This window comes from Erinaceus europaeus, chromosome 16 (genome assembly GCF_950295315.1).
Source record: "Erinaceus europaeus chromosome 16, mEriEur2.1, whole genome shotgun sequence".
NCBI classification, from domain to species: domain Eukaryota; kingdom Metazoa; phylum Chordata; class Mammalia; order Eulipotyphla; family Erinaceidae; genus Erinaceus; species Erinaceus europaeus.
Genome location: NC_080177.1, coordinates 45,978,764 through 45,994,016, shown reverse-complemented (window position 1 = coordinate 45,994,016; position 15,253 = coordinate 45,978,764). Strand labels below are relative to the sequence as shown.

At 39.1% G+C, this 15,253-nt stretch overlaps 1 protein-coding gene across 3 annotated transcripts in view; it reads right to left on the bottom strand.

Annotated features, from left to right (window-relative positions):
- The window catches only part of NEMF (nuclear export mediator factor), a 79,443-nt gene that overhangs the window by 6,916 nt on the left and 57,274 nt on the right, over nucleotides 1–15,253 (bottom strand). For all 3 annotated transcript variants that reach the window (XM_007537746.3, XM_060175055.1, XM_060175054.1), the window contains exons 24-28: nucleotides 13,199–13,241; nucleotides 13,005–13,054; nucleotides 8,596–8,749; nucleotides 5,262–5,339; nucleotides 4,922–5,119 (exon numbers count right to left, since the gene is read on the bottom strand). In XM_007537746.3, the coding sequence (XP_007537808.1) occupies nucleotides 4,922–5,119; nucleotides 5,262–5,339; nucleotides 8,596–8,749; nucleotides 13,005–13,054; nucleotides 13,199–13,241 (523 nt within the window). The remainder of the gene's footprint in view (nucleotides 1–4,921; nucleotides 5,120–5,261; nucleotides 5,340–8,595; nucleotides 8,750–13,004; nucleotides 13,055–13,198; nucleotides 13,242–15,253) is intronic.

The following is a 15,253-nucleotide window of genomic DNA, read 5'->3' as shown; positions in this document are numbered from 1 at the left end:
GATAGGACAGAGAGAAATGGAGAGAGGAGGGGAAGACAGAGAGGAGGAGAGAAAGACACCTGCAGACCTGCTTCACGGCCTGTGAAGCGACTCCCCTGCAGGTGGGGAGCCAGGGTTCGAACCGGGATCCTTATGCCAGTCCTTGTGCTTTGCGCCACCTGCGCTTAACCCGCTGTGCTACGGCCGACTCCCATGAATTTTTCAAGGTCCATCCAAGATGGGCTGAAAATGGTGAAGTCACCATTTTTTACAGCTGAGTAGTATTCCATTGTGTCTATATACCACAACTTGCTCAGCCACTTATCTGTTGTTGGACACCTGGGTTGCTTCTAGGTTTTGGCTATTACAAATTGTGCTGCCAAGAACATATGTGTACACAGATCTTTTTGGATGGATGTGTTGGGTTCCTTAGGATATATCCCCAGGAGAGGAATTGCAGGGTCATAGGGTAGGTCCATTTCTAGGCTTCTGAGAGTTCTCCAGATTGTTCTCCACAGAGGTTGGACCAATTGACATTCCCACCAGCAGTGCAGGAGGGTTCCTTTGACGCCATATCCTCTCTAGCATTTGTTGCTGTTACCTTTTCTGATATATGACATTCTCACAGGAGTGAAGTGATATCTCACTGTAGTCTTTATTTGCATTTCTCTGACAATCAGAGACTTGGAGCATTTTTTCATGTGTTTCTCAGCCTTTTGGATCTCTTCTGTGGTGAATAGTCTGTCCAAGTCCTCCCCCCATTTTTGGATGGGGTTTTGTTTTCTTGTTGTTGAGATTTGCAAGCTCTTTATATATGTTGGTCATTAAAGTCTTATCTGATGTATGGCATGTAAAGATCTTCTCCCATTCTGTAAGGGGTCTCTTAGTTTGGGTAGTGGTTTCTTTTGCTGTGCAAAAGCTTTTTAATTTGATGTAGTCCCTTAGGTTTATACTTGCCTTAGTCTTCTTTGTAATTGGATTTGTTTCATTGAAAATGTCTTTAAAATTTATGCAGAAAAGAGTTCTGCCAATATTTTCCTCTAAGTATTTGATAGTTTGTGGTCTAACATCCAAGTCCTTGATCCACTTGGAATTTACTTTTGTATTCGGTGAAATACAGTGATTCAGTTTCATTCTTCTGCATGTTTTAACCCACTGTTTCCAACACCATTTGTTGAAGAGACTCTGCTTTCCCCATGTAATAATCTGGGCCCCTTTGTCAAAGATTAGATGTCCATAGGTGTGGGGCCTCATTTCTGGGCTCTCAAGTCTATTCCACAGGTCAGTGTGTCTATTCATGTTCCAGTACCAAGCAGTTTTTTTTTTTTAATATTTATTTATTTATTCCCTTTTGTTGCCCTAGTTGTTTTATTGTTGTAGTTATTATTGTTGTCATTGTTGTTGGATAGGACAGAGAAATGGAGAGAGGAGGGGAAGACAGAGAGAGGGAGAGAAAGATAGACACCTACAGACCTGCTTCACCGCCTGTGAAGCGATGCCCCTGTAGGTGGGGAGCCAGGGGCTTGAACCGGGTTCCTTAGCCGGTCCTTGCGCTTTGCGCCACGTGCACTTAACCCGCTGCGCTACCGCCTGACTCCCACCAAGCAGTTTTGATGACAGCAGCCCTATAATACAGTTTGAGATCTGGGAGTGTGATGCCTCCGGTTCTGTTCTTTTTTCTCAAGATTGTTTTGGCAATTCTAGGTCTTTTCTGGTTTCAGATAAACATTTGTAGCATTTTTTCTATTTTTCAAAAAAATGTGCTTGGGATCTTGATGGGGATAGCATTAAATTTGTAGATGGCTCTGGGTAATATATTCATTTTGATGATGTTAATTCTTCCAACCCATGAACATGGAATATCTTTCCACTTCTTTGTGTCTTTTTCAATTTCTTTGAGTAGTGACTCATAATTTTCAGTATACAAGTCTTTCACTTTCTTGGTTAGATTTACTTAGATATTTTATTGTTTTTGGTGCTATAGTAAAAGGAATTGATTTCTGGATTTCAATTTCTTCTAACTTAGTGTTTGCATAGAGGAATGCCACTGACTTTTGAATGTTAATTTTGTAGCCTGACACCTTACTGTATTGCCTGATGATTTCCAAAAGCTTCTTGCTGGAGTCCTTAGGTTTTTCTGTGTATACTATCATGTCATCTGCAAATAAGGAGAGTTTGACTTCTTCTCTTCCAATCTGTATCCCTTGAATTCCTTGCTCCTGCCTGATTGCTATGGCAAGAGCTTCCAACACTATGTTGAATAGTAATGGTGATAGTGGGCAGCCCTGTCTAGTACCTGATCTGAGGGGAAATGCTTCCAGTTTTTCACCATTGAGTATGATGTTGGCTGTAGGTTTGCTATATATAGACTCCACTATCTTCAGGAATTTTCCATCTATTCCTATTTTTTGTAGTGTTTTGATCATAAAGGGATGTTGTATTTTGTCAAAGGCTTTCTCTGCATCTATTGATATGACCATGTGGTTTTTGGTCTTGCTTTTGTTGATGTGGTGGATCACATTGATTGATTTACGTATATTAAACCAACCTTGCATGCCTGGGATAAACCCCACTTGGTCACGATGAACAATCTCTTTTAATATCCGGTTGGCTAGAATTTTGTTCAATATTTTAGCATCTATGTTCATCAGAGATATTGGTCTGTAGTTTTCTTTTTTGGTTGTGTCCCTGTCTGCTTTTGGTATCAGAATGATGTTGGCTTCATAGAAGCTGGCAGGGAGTATTCCACTGTCTTCAGTCTGCTGGAAGACTTTTAAAAGTAGAGCTATTAGTTCTTTGAAGGTTTTATAGAATTCATTTGTAAAACCATGTGGCCAGGACTTTTATTTTTGGGGAGATTTTTGATAACTGTTTCAATTTCATTAACTGTGATGGGCCTGTTCATGTTATCCACTTCCTCTTGACTTAGTTTTGGAAGTTGGTAGGTATCTAAGAAATTGTCCATTTCTTCCAGGTTCTTTAGCTTGGTGGCATATAGTTGTTCATAGACGCCTCGCATGATATGTTGAATTTTTGCAGTGTCTATTGTGATAACTCCCTTTTCATTTAGTATCTGATTTATTTGGGTCTTTTCCCTTTTTTGTTTTGTGAGTCTGGCTAAAGGTTTGTCGATTTTGTTCACTCTTTCGAAGAACCAACATTTACTTTCGTTGATCTTTTCTATGGTTTTCTTATTTTCACTGTTATTGATTTCTGCCTAAACTTTAGTGATTTCTGTCCTTATGGTTGCTTTAGGGTTCCTTTGTTGTTCTTCTTCTAGGTCTTTAAAGATGTGCAATCAGGCTTTTTTATTTTTGCTTTTTCTTGTTTCCTAATGTGTGCTTGTATAGCTATGAACTCTTAGGACTGCTTTAGCTGTGTCCCAAATATTTTGATAGCTTGTGTCTTCATTTTCATTGAACTCTCGAAACATTTTGATTTCTTCCTTGATTTCCTCTTTGACCCAGAAGTTGTTAAGAAGTGTACTGTTGAGCTTCCACATTTTGGCACTGTTACTAATCTTTTGTTGATTGTTAAGTGTTAGTTTAATTCCAATGTGGTCTGAGAAGATGCTTGGGATGAATTCAATGCTCTTGAATTGGCTGCTGCTGTCTTTGTGGCCTAACATATGGTCTATCCTTGAGAATGACCTATGTGGATTTGAGTAAAATGTGTATTCCAGTTTCTTGGGATGAATGACTCTGAAAATGTCCAATAGTTCTAGTTTATCTATCTCTTCATTTAGCTCCCTATGTCTTTATTGATTTTCTGTCTGGATGATCTGTCAAGTTGAGAGAGTGGGGTGTTGAAGTCCCCTACTATGATTGTGTTACCGTTAATATATTGCTGTAGCTGTTTCAGTAGAAGTTTGATGTATTTAGATGGCTTCTCATTGGGTGCATAGATGTTAATAATTGTTAAGTCCTCTTGATCAACTGATCCTCTGAGCATTAAGTAGTATCCATTGATACCTTTTTTAATCTTATCTATTTTAAAGTCTATCATGTCAGATATGAGAATAGCTGTTCCTGCCCTTTTTTGTGGGCCATTGGCTTGTATGATAGTTTTCCATCCTTTCACTTTTAAGTCTGTGTTTGTCTTGTTGAGTTAGGTGGGTTTCCTGTAGACAGCATATTGTTGGGTTGTGTTTTCTGATCCATCTTCCTACTCTGTGTCTTTTAATAGGTGAATTCTGGCCACTGACATTTATTGATATCAAAGATTGAAGATATTTTAACGCCATTCTTGTAGAGTTTTAGAGTGTTTTGATATATGTCCTATTTGTGGTGGTCTGATTGTTTATAGGAGACCTTTCAGAACTTCTTTCAGGGCAGGCTTGGTGATAGTTGATTCCTTCAACTGTTGCTTGTCTGAGAAGGTTTTGATGCCTTCATCTAGTCTGAATGATAGTCTAGCAGGATATAGTATTCTTGGCTGAAAGCCTTTCTCATTGAGCACTCGATAGATATCTTGCCATTCTCTTCTGTCCTGTAGTGTTTGTATGGAGAAGTCTGCTGCTAATCTTATGGGTTTTTCTTTGTAGAAAACTATTTTTTAAAGGTTTTTTCTTTCCTATAGGGTTATTGCTAGGGCTCACTATGAATCCACAGCTCCTGGTGGCCATTTTTAAATTTATTTATTTTTTTTGGAACAGAGAAATTGAGAGGATGGGGAAGATAAAGACAGACCCCTGCATACCTGCTTTACTTCTTGTGAAGCAAATGTCCTGCAGGTGGAAGTGGGGGCTCAAATCCCGGTCTGGTAATATGCACTTAACCAGGTGCACCACCACCCACCCCCATTAACTTGTCTAAGAAGCTTTTCCCATTATAAATAGGGTCATCACTTATCTTAGTTTCAGCACTAACCTTGTCTTAAGAACTCAGGGATGGATGGTCACTCTAAGAAGCAAAAGCTTAATAACTTTGTGTGCTAGCCTTACCTTGTCATCATGTGGCTCATCCACAGTCAAATCTTGTAACTCATGAGTCACAACTTCAAGCGATGGTGTTTCTTTCTTTAGGTTATCTGAAATCCTTGGCCCACCTCTAGGTTTCTGGGGCTGCTTCTTCACTGGTTCATCCTTTGTTTTTCCTTTTTTCCCCTTCTTCCCTTTTTCTTCTTTATTTGAACCTGCAGACTTTAATTCACAAAGAAAAGTATAGTCAGTGTTTTCAAAATACTGTCAAGATCTTACAAAAAAATTATGATATGCATAGAACATGACAGATCTTGGTCTGGATGCCTTTTGTAAAGCAGAAGAAAGTGTTTTTGTTACTTACTGCAAGTAATTTCATGATGAGTTGACGGTCTTCTTCATCTTGGTCTTTATATTTTTCCTTCATTTTTTTCATTTTACTCTACAAAGTCAAAAGATTTTGGCTGAAATAATTCAGTCATAAATATCAACAATGGTAGGGGTAGATAGTATAATGGTTATGCAAAAAGACTCATGCCTGAGGCTCCGAGTTCAATGCCCTGCACCTCCATAAACTGAGCAGTGGTATGGTTAAAAAAAAGAAAAAAGAATGCTTTCTTTTTTTTTTTTTTTTTGGCGTCCAAGGTTATTGCTGGGGCTCTGTACCTGCACCATGAATCCACTGCTCCTGGAAGCTATTTTTTCCCCTTTTAGCCTTGTTGTGGTTATTATTGTTGTTGATGCCATTGTAGGATAGGACAGAGAGAAATCGAGAGAGGAGGGGATACAGAGGGGGAGAGAAAGACAGACACCTGCAGACCTGCTTCACCGCCTGTGAAGCGACTCCCCTGCAGGTGGGGAGCCGGTCTTTGCCCTTCTTTAGCCTGTTGCGTTATTGCCCTACTACCTACAAATGCTTGTTTTTAAAAAGGTGATTTTACTCTGTCAAAAATGCTTACTGAGTATAACATCAATTATAATTAAAAGTGGTTCAGGGTAGACAAGGGAGATAGCATAATATGTGCGAGCACATTTTCATTCTTGAGCCTCCAAGGTCCCAGGTTCAATCTTCCACACCACCATAAGCCAGAGCTGAGCAGTGTTCCAGTAAAAACAAACATACATGGGAGTCAACTTTTGGGCCTATGGTGTAAAAGTCTTATGTAACCATATTATTGATATTATTGTCTCCGCCTGCATTATTTCATTTTATATATAAGTATATATATTAAATTACCTGAGGGGGGGACTATGGTTTATCCATCCCTGTAGCTTCCATAATGTATATATTTTTAATTTTTATTTATTTATTTACTCCCTTTTGTTGCCTTTGTTTTTATTGTTTTAGTTATTACTGCTGTTATTGATGTCATTGTTCTTGGATAGGACAGAGAGAAATGGAGAGAGGAGGGGGAGAGAAAGACAGACACCTGCAGACCTGCTTCACCACCTGTGAAGCATGTCCCCTGCAGGTGGGGAGCCAGGGGCTTGAACCAGGATCCTTATGCCGGTCCTTGCGCTTTGTGCTACGTGTGCTTAACCCACTGTGCTACCGCCTGACCCCTGGTACAAATTATTTTTAAGAGAAGCATTTATTTTGGTTGGAGCAAGAAACAAGGGGGTGAAATAAAACAAAACTAGATTAGTCTTTTTTTTTTGGCCACTTAGGCTTCATGCCTGCATGACTCCACTACTTCTAGCATACTTTTTCTCCAAGCAGAATGAGAGAAATGGAGATTCCATAGTACTGTTCCAACATCTCCTGAAGCTTCCCCTTTGCATGGCTGTCCCAGTGTGGGGACTCAAACCTAGGTCCTCAAACAGTGAAGTGTGTATTTTACCATGTGAGCTATTTCTCAGACCCTCAGTTAACCTTTATAAAAAATATACTTACTTTAATGAAAGAGAGACTGATTGAGACTAGAGCATTGCTCAGCTCTGGCTTATGGTAGTGCTAGAGAGTCAACCTGGGACCTTGGAACCTCAGGCATGAAAGTCTTTTGCATAACCATTATACTGTCTCTCCATCTCTCACTTAAGCTTTAAATACTTTTAAGGGAGGGCAGAAGTGGTGAAAGAGAACTTTGAGGTCATGGTTCATAATGAAATTATACCCATGTATCAATAACTACATTGTAAACCATTAAAACCCCAATAAAAATGAAATTTTTTATAAAAATTTATTCAGTTATTTCTATTGTTTTTATTGCCAACAGAACTATTACTGGAGCTCAGTGCTTGTACAATGAATCCAACACTCCTGGCTGCTATTTTTCCTTTATTTTATTTATTTATTTATTTTATAGGATAGACAAAAATCAAGAGGGAGGAGTCGGGCGGAAGCACAGCGGGTTAAGTGCGAAGCGCAAGGACCGAAATAAGGATCCCGGTTCGAGCCCCCAGCTCCCCACCTGCAGTGGAGTCGCTTCACAAGCAGTGGAGCAGGTCTGCAGGTGTCTATCTTTCTCTCCCCCTCTCTGTCTTCCCCTCCTCTCTCCATTTCTCTCTGTCCTATCCAACAATGATGACATTAACAACAACAATAATAACTACAACCATAAAAAACAAGGGCAACAAAAGGGAATGAATAAATTAATTAATTTAAAAATCGAGAGGAATGGTCTGGGAGGTGGTACAGTGGATAAGGCACTAGACTCTCAAGCATGAGGTCCCAAGTTCAATCCCGGCAGCACATGTACCAGAGTGATGTCTGGTTCTTTCTCTCTTACTTCTATCTTCATTAATAAATAAATAAACTTAAAAAATAAATCAAGAGGGGAGGGAGAGATAGAGAGAGATGCCTGCAGAGCATCTTTACCACTCGTGAAGCTTCTCCACTACAGTTAGGGAGTGGCAGCTTGAGCCCTGGTCCTTGCATGGTGATGTGTGTGCTTAATTGGGTCACCACCTCCTGGCCCCCTATTTATTCAGATATTATTAAGAATGATAGAAAGAGAAACAAAACAGGGCATCACTCCCATCATTTGTGGTGCTAGGGACTAAAGGGGATAGAACTATAAGAGACTCATGCAAGCAAATATTGTGTTCTATCCACTTCCAGGCTGTTTCACTTTAATGTTGAACTAATGGGGAGCAGGGCTCCCACTTGCAGAGGGGAAGCTTCTCAAGCAGTGGAACAATACTGCAGGTTATTTCTCTTCCTCTTTTCCTATTTATAAGAAAGAAGAAGTGGAAGAGAAAGATGAAGAAGACCATCATCATCTCTGGGAATAGTGAAGTTGTGCTCCAAATGGCAAAAAAAAAAAAAAAAAGGGGGGGGGTGCTGGCTGGGAGATAGCTCAACTTGTAGAGTACAAACTTTGTTATGGGCAAAGACCTGTATTTGAGCACCATAGCACTGGGGGAAACTCCACAGATAGTATTGCATCAAAGTAAAAGACTCTGGGTTAGAGGGAGGGCTCAGGTCCTGGAACATGATGGCAGAGGAGGACCTACTGGGGGTTGTATTGTTATATGGAAAACTAGGAAATGTTATACATTTACGAACTATTGTATTTACTGTCAACTGTAAAACATTAATCCCCCAATAAAGAAATTAAAAAAAAAAAGTGATCCAGGAGTGGTGGAATTGCACGTGTTAGGTCCCAGAACCATAAAAGAAAATTAGGAGGAAACTTACAACTTTATTTATGAACTATATAGTACTAACTTAGTAATTCACCCTAAAGTTTCATTACCTTTTGTCCTCTCTTCATTGGCTGCACAGCTGGAACATTTTTGCTTATGTTTTGATTAGTTTCAACATGTAGAGCATTATCTCTTTCTTTATCCTTTCCTTCTATTACTTCTAAGTCCCCTGAGTCAGCTGGAAGCCTTTTCTTCTTCATTTCCCTAAATAGAAATGAAATGGGAACATCCAATTCCTAGAATTTCATTGTTAGTGCCCTAAAAAAATTATTGGGGGTGGGGACACAAGAACAATATATAAAAGATCATGGTTTTTGCTTAATTTAACTTGATGATCATCAGACTACAGCATACAAAGAAACATGAATCATCAAAAGAAAAAAGTGAAAAAAAATTTATCTCGTGGATTTATCATTTTATCTTCCAGGCTTAACCAACTATTACCCTTGGCTTATTCTTACTCAGAAGCCATGTTTAGTATGTGAACACCTTGATGACAAGGCACTGAGGCTTACAGCTGTATCGACATGGGCTTGGTAGATCCTAGGTTCAATAAAGTGTGTTGATTGGTTAGTGGGATAAATAAATGCATAAAGAATAAGCAAACTGGTCTGGCAAGACAACTCACATGGATAGTGTGCTTTGTCATGCACATGACCCAAGTTCAAGCCTGGTCTTCAACATATTGGAGGAAGTTTTGGTGCTATGGTGTCTTTCCTTCTTTCTAAAAATATCTCAGAGCAGGGAGCCAGGTGGTAGCACAGTGGGCTAAGTGCAGGTAGCGCAAAGCGCAAGGAACACTGTAAGGATCCCGATTTGAGCCTCCGCCTCCCCACCTGCAAGGGAGTCACTTCACAGTCGATGAAGCAGGTCTGCAGGTGTCTTTCTCTCCCCATCTGTCTTCTCCATCTCTCTCCATTTCTCTCTGTCCTGTCCAACAATGACAACATCAATAACAACAACAAGGGCAACAAAAGGGAATAAATAAATAAATATTAAAAAAAAAATCTCAGAGCAGTGAGGCCCCAGTGTTGGGGGTAGGGGAAGGGGGAAACAAATCAAGGAAGAATGGGAAATTCTGTTAGTGCAGTTATTTTTCATTTACAGTCTTCTACTCAATGTCACTGGCGTATTCAGGTCCTTACCACTCCTTTTTTTTATTTTAAAAAATATTTATTTTTAAAAATATTTATTTATTCCCTTTGTTGCCCTTGTTATATTGCTATAGTTATTATTGTTATTGATGTGGTTGTTGTTGGATAGGACAGAGAAATGGAGAGAGGAGGGGAAAACAGAGAAGGGGAGAGAAAAATAGACACCTGCAGACCTGCTTTACCGCTTGTGAAGCGACTCCCCTGCAGGTGGTAAGCCAGGGGCTTGAACTGGGATCATTACACTGGTCCTTGCATTTTGTGCCACCTGCGCTTAACCCACTGTGCTACCGCCCAACTCCCAATATTTGTTTATTTTCCCTTTTGTTGCCCTTGTTTTTTATTGTTGTTGTAGTTACTGTTGTTATTGATGCCATCATTGTTAGGACAGAGAGAAATGGAGAGAGGAGGGGAAGACAGTGTTGGATAGTATGCCAGCTCCCCCCGGCTTAAACACCAGTATGTATGTATGAGATTAATTTGATCCCATTCAAAGCTGCGGTCTATTTACATAAATCACTTTTACATTTACATAAAGCACCACCCTCCCTCCAGGGCATTGGTGGTTCAGTGGTAGAATTCTTGCCTGCTCCACCCCCTCTCCTTATCACACCCTGATTTTCACCAGTCACTTTTCTCTCCACCCTCTGTATGTCACATCTTGTTTACACCCTACTTGGAGAGGGGGAGAGAAAGATAGACACCTGCAGACCTGCTTCACTGACTGTGAAATGACTCCCCTGCAGGTGAGGCGCTGGGGACTCAAACCAGGATCCTTATGGCGGTCCTTACACCTTACCACTTCTTACTATTAATTCCTCCAGTGTGTTCTCATAATTGCCTTTAATTCTTTGCTTATTCATATACTAATCAAAATGTAGAAAGTCTTCCTGATATCACTTTCAGGATAAAGTTTAAAATACTTAAGTCATGTGGTCCAGGAGATGGCATGATGGATAAAACAGTGGACTTTTCAAGCATGAGATCCTGAGTTCAATCCCCAGCAGCACATGTACCAGAGTGATGTCTGGTTCTTTCTCTCCTCCTATCTTTCTCCTTAATAAGTAAATAAAAAATAATAACATATTTAATCATTCTAAGTTCCCTAGATTTGGTTGAATTCATCTTGATCACCTGCCAGTTCATAAACATGAATTATCTGCTTCTTTTAGCTTGGTTTATTTATCATTTCACCAAAACACTTGTGCATGTTACTTCCAAATCCTTGCCCCAAACTGTCCATGCCAATTCTTCTTGGAGTCTCTAACCTTTACCTATATCTTCAAGGTGTAGTTCTAATGATATTTCCCTAAGTATATTATCTCACAGCAATTTCTTACTCCTGAGTTACTGTATTACTTTCCAGTAACACTACTTATTTTATGGCTATTTCTAAATCCAGGGCTCAAAATATTTTTTTCATTTTGTTTTTTTACCTCTAGAGTCATTGCTGGGGCTTGGTGCCTACACTACAAATCCACTGCTCCTAGAGGCCATTTTTCCCATTTTGTTGCCCTTATTATTGCTGTTATCGTTGCTGGATGGGACACAGAGAGGGAGGAAAAGACACCGGCAGACCTGAATCAAAGCTTATGAAGCGACCCCCCCACCACAGGTGGGGAACCGGGGCTCTAATGAGGATCCTTTAGCTGATCCTTGTACTTCGCACCATGTGCGCTTAACCTGCTGCGCTATCACCCACACCCCCTCAAAATATTTTTGAAGATATAGACTTTTTTTTTTTTCCTCTTTGTATCCCGGATATCCAGCTTAATGGCATCTACTCAGAAAGGTCTCTGTGACTGTTTAATAATTACATTTTTCTAACAGAAGTAACTATTGTTAATTTCATTTTAGGCTTCTTCCTTGAGTCATTTCATCCTGCAGTAATTGACTTTTGCTCTACCTTTCTTTTTTCTTTTAGCTCTACCTTTTTATTGGTCTGTTGGAAAAGTCAAGGCTTTTTTTTTTTTAATTGGGATCAATGGTTTATAGTAAATACAGTTGTTGATTCATGTGTAAAACATCTCAGTTTTCTAAAAACACTCTCACCCCCAGCCTAGGTCTTCCTCCGCCATCATGTACCATGACATGAAAGCAGACTCCCCTCCCACCACAGGATTCCTTTACTTTGGTGCAATACACCATTTTCTTTAGTTTGTTTATGCAAAAATGTATCATAACTTTTCTAACAACCCAATATTTTCCTCTTGAAACTTGCAATATTAAAAAAATAAAACAGACAATATAACATCTCTTTTATCTTACAAAAACTAACTCCCCTAATTTTTGTTTATACTTGTTAGTGCTATATCCTAGAGTATCCTAATGTATCTACTTAGTACATTGTAATCATTATTGTTCTCTTATATAAGTAACAGAAGGTCTGCCTTATGCTACTTGACCTACCTCATTGTGCTACATTAGGGCTCTAAAGCTGGTAAAGCTAAATATTAAAAATAAAAAAGTATTCTAAATCTTAGTAAATTTAATGAGAGGCTTTTGTTTAAGTAAAGTAAAATCATTTTAATAAGGAATATATTTTTAAAATATTTATTCCCTTTTGTTGCCCTTTTTTTTTAATTAATTAATTTTTTAAATATTTATTCATTTTCTCTTTTTGTTGCCCTTGTTATTTTATTGTTGTTGTTATTGATGTCTTCGTTGTTGGATAGGACAGAGAGAAATGGAGAGAGGAGGGGGATACAGAGAATGGGAGAGAAAGATAGACACCTGCAAACCTGCTTCACCACCTGTGAAACAATTTCCCTGCAAGTGGGGAGCTGGGGGCTTGAACTGGGATCCTTATGCCGGTCCTTGTGCTTTGTGCCACCTACGCTTAATCACTGTGCTACCGCCCAACTCCCCCTTGTTTTTTTTTTTTTTTATTGTTGTTGTTATTGATGTCATCATTGTTGGATAGGACAGAGAGAAATGGAGAGAGGAGGAGAAGACAGAGAAGGGGGGAGAAAGATAGACACCTGCAGACTTGCTTCACCACTTGTGAAGCAACTCCCCTGCAGGTGGAAAGCTGGGGGCTTGAACTGGGATCCTTACACCAGTCCTTGCGCTTTGTGCCACCTGCGCTTAACCCACTGCGCTACCACCCAACTCCCAATAAGGAATCTTATTATAATAGCCAAGTACTCTGTCACAACAGACTGTTACTAAAAATAATTACATGATATTCAGCTAGATAATACAAATATATTTATTATGCATGTAAAAAACTACTGTATTTACCTTTGGATGTAAAACATTAATTCCCCAATAAAGAAAATAAAAAAAACAAAAACGAATGTATTTACCTTCTTTCCTTGGCTGACAAATGTCTCCGGCTCTGTACTTTACTTTCACTCTATTAAAATTAAAACAAATAAAAAAGCAAGTACAAACAATAACATCACTACTATTAGTTTTTTCAAAAATAGAATTAAAAAGTAGAAAATTACTATCATTGAGGACATAAGTTTTTTTTCACAAGACTTTGAAAATAGCTCACCATATTAGAAGAGTCTTCTTTTGCAGTCAATTTCTGTAAAGCCCTATGAAAACAAACAAGAATTCACTAGTCTGAACGAAGCTTCCATTTATAGAGGCCCAAAATATTTACATTATCATACTGCCAATTCTTCAGATTTTCAAATTTGATAAAACTAGAAAATATAATTAAATTGAACTGGGGAAATAGTATAATGGTTATGCAAAAAAAAAAAAAAAAGTCTTATGTTTGTGGCTCTGAAGTCACAGGTTCAACTGCTAGTACCACCATGAGCCAGTGTTGAGCAGCAATCTGGTCTCTGCTCTTTCTCACTCTCTGTATCTTTCTCTTTGTATCTCTCCCATTAAAAATAAAATATCTTTAAAATATTTATAAAAAAGAAAAGAAAATATAATTAAGCCATTCATTCCACACTTGAAGAGATTAGTTTTATTACTTCTGGGACATCTTTGCTCTAGGCTGACTTTTTTTTTAATTGCCACCAGGGTTTGGTGCCTGCACTATGAATCTACCACCCCTGGAGGCCATTTTTTTCTTTCCTTTTCTTTTTTATTTGATAGGAGAGAAACTGAGAAGGTGAGGGGAGACTGTGAAAGAGAAGACACCTGCAGTACTTATTTTACTGCTTATGAAGCTTCCCCCATGGGTGGGAAGCAGGGGCTTTGAACCCAGGTCTTTCTTTGCATATGGTAATATGTGTGCTTAACCAGGTGGGCCATAGCCAGGTACCCCAAGCTGACTTTTTCAAATAGAAAGAGACAGAAAGGAGGCTGGATAGAGGAATGCCTGGTTAAGTGGCCATATTACCAAAGACCTGGGTTCAAGCCCCTGTTCCCCATCTGCAGGGGTGTAGCAAGTACTACAGTGTGTCTGTTTCTCTCCTCTATATCCCCCTCCCTTCTCAATTTCTTTGTCTTATCAAAGAAAAAAAGAGGGGGGGGGAAGGCCACCAGGTACAGTGAATTCAACATGCTGGCACCAGGCCACAGCAATAACCTTGGTAGACACCACAGCACTAACAAACTAACAGTTCCTCCAGTATGGTGGAAGCTGGGCTTGAACCTGGGCTGCATGCATAGAAAAGCAGGTGGACTATCCAGCACTATTTTGTTCATATGAATAAGTTAAAAAATATTAATAGGAGACAGAGGAGAGAAAAAAAAATCAAGTCATCACTTTGGCATATGCAGTGCTAGGGACTAAATTCAGGGTATTTATATGTGCAAATCCTATGGATTACCATTGAGTTACCTTACCAGCCTCCATACTTGTGACATTGAACAGAAAGAACACTTATTATATACCTGTCACTGCCAGCTGTTTTAAATGCATTTATTTCACCAAAACCCCATGAAGGGAGATACCCATTTCATCTTCACCAAGGAAAAAACTAAATCTTTGATACAGACTAATTTGTTCAAGGATATACCCTAAGAATCAAGTTAGAGCTGACTCTAAATCATTCTTTACTACTCCAATGATAATGATTTTCTAACTACAGTAATATATATATATATATTCCACCATGGCTTTGAAGGGATTCTACACCTGCATGATTCTGTTGTTCCCTTAACCTTTTTTCCAGACAGAGGATAAGAGAGGAGAGAAAGACACACACACTACAGTAACAATCAACTGCTAGTGAAGCTTCCCTTTGCTCAATTGTCCCATGTGGTGGCAGGAGCCTGATGATGAATTGTGCACCCTACCCAATGAGCTAACTCCCAGCCTAAGGCATTTAAAAAAATTTTTTAAATTAATTAATTAATTTATGAAAGAGATGGGAGAGAAAGAACCAGACATCACTCTGGTACATGTGCTGCCAGGGACCGAACTCAGGACCTCATGGTTGAGGATCCAGTGCTTTACCCACTGCGTTACCTCCTGGACCACGGCATTTTTTAAATTTTAAAAAATTTTCCTATAATTTTATTAAAACAGAAAATGGTGATACAGAAAAGCATAACCTTCTCCATGACAACTGAGAATTTTAATTGGAAAAATACTGTAGTCTATAAATAGAAACATCCTGAAACGAATCCAATTACAAGGAAG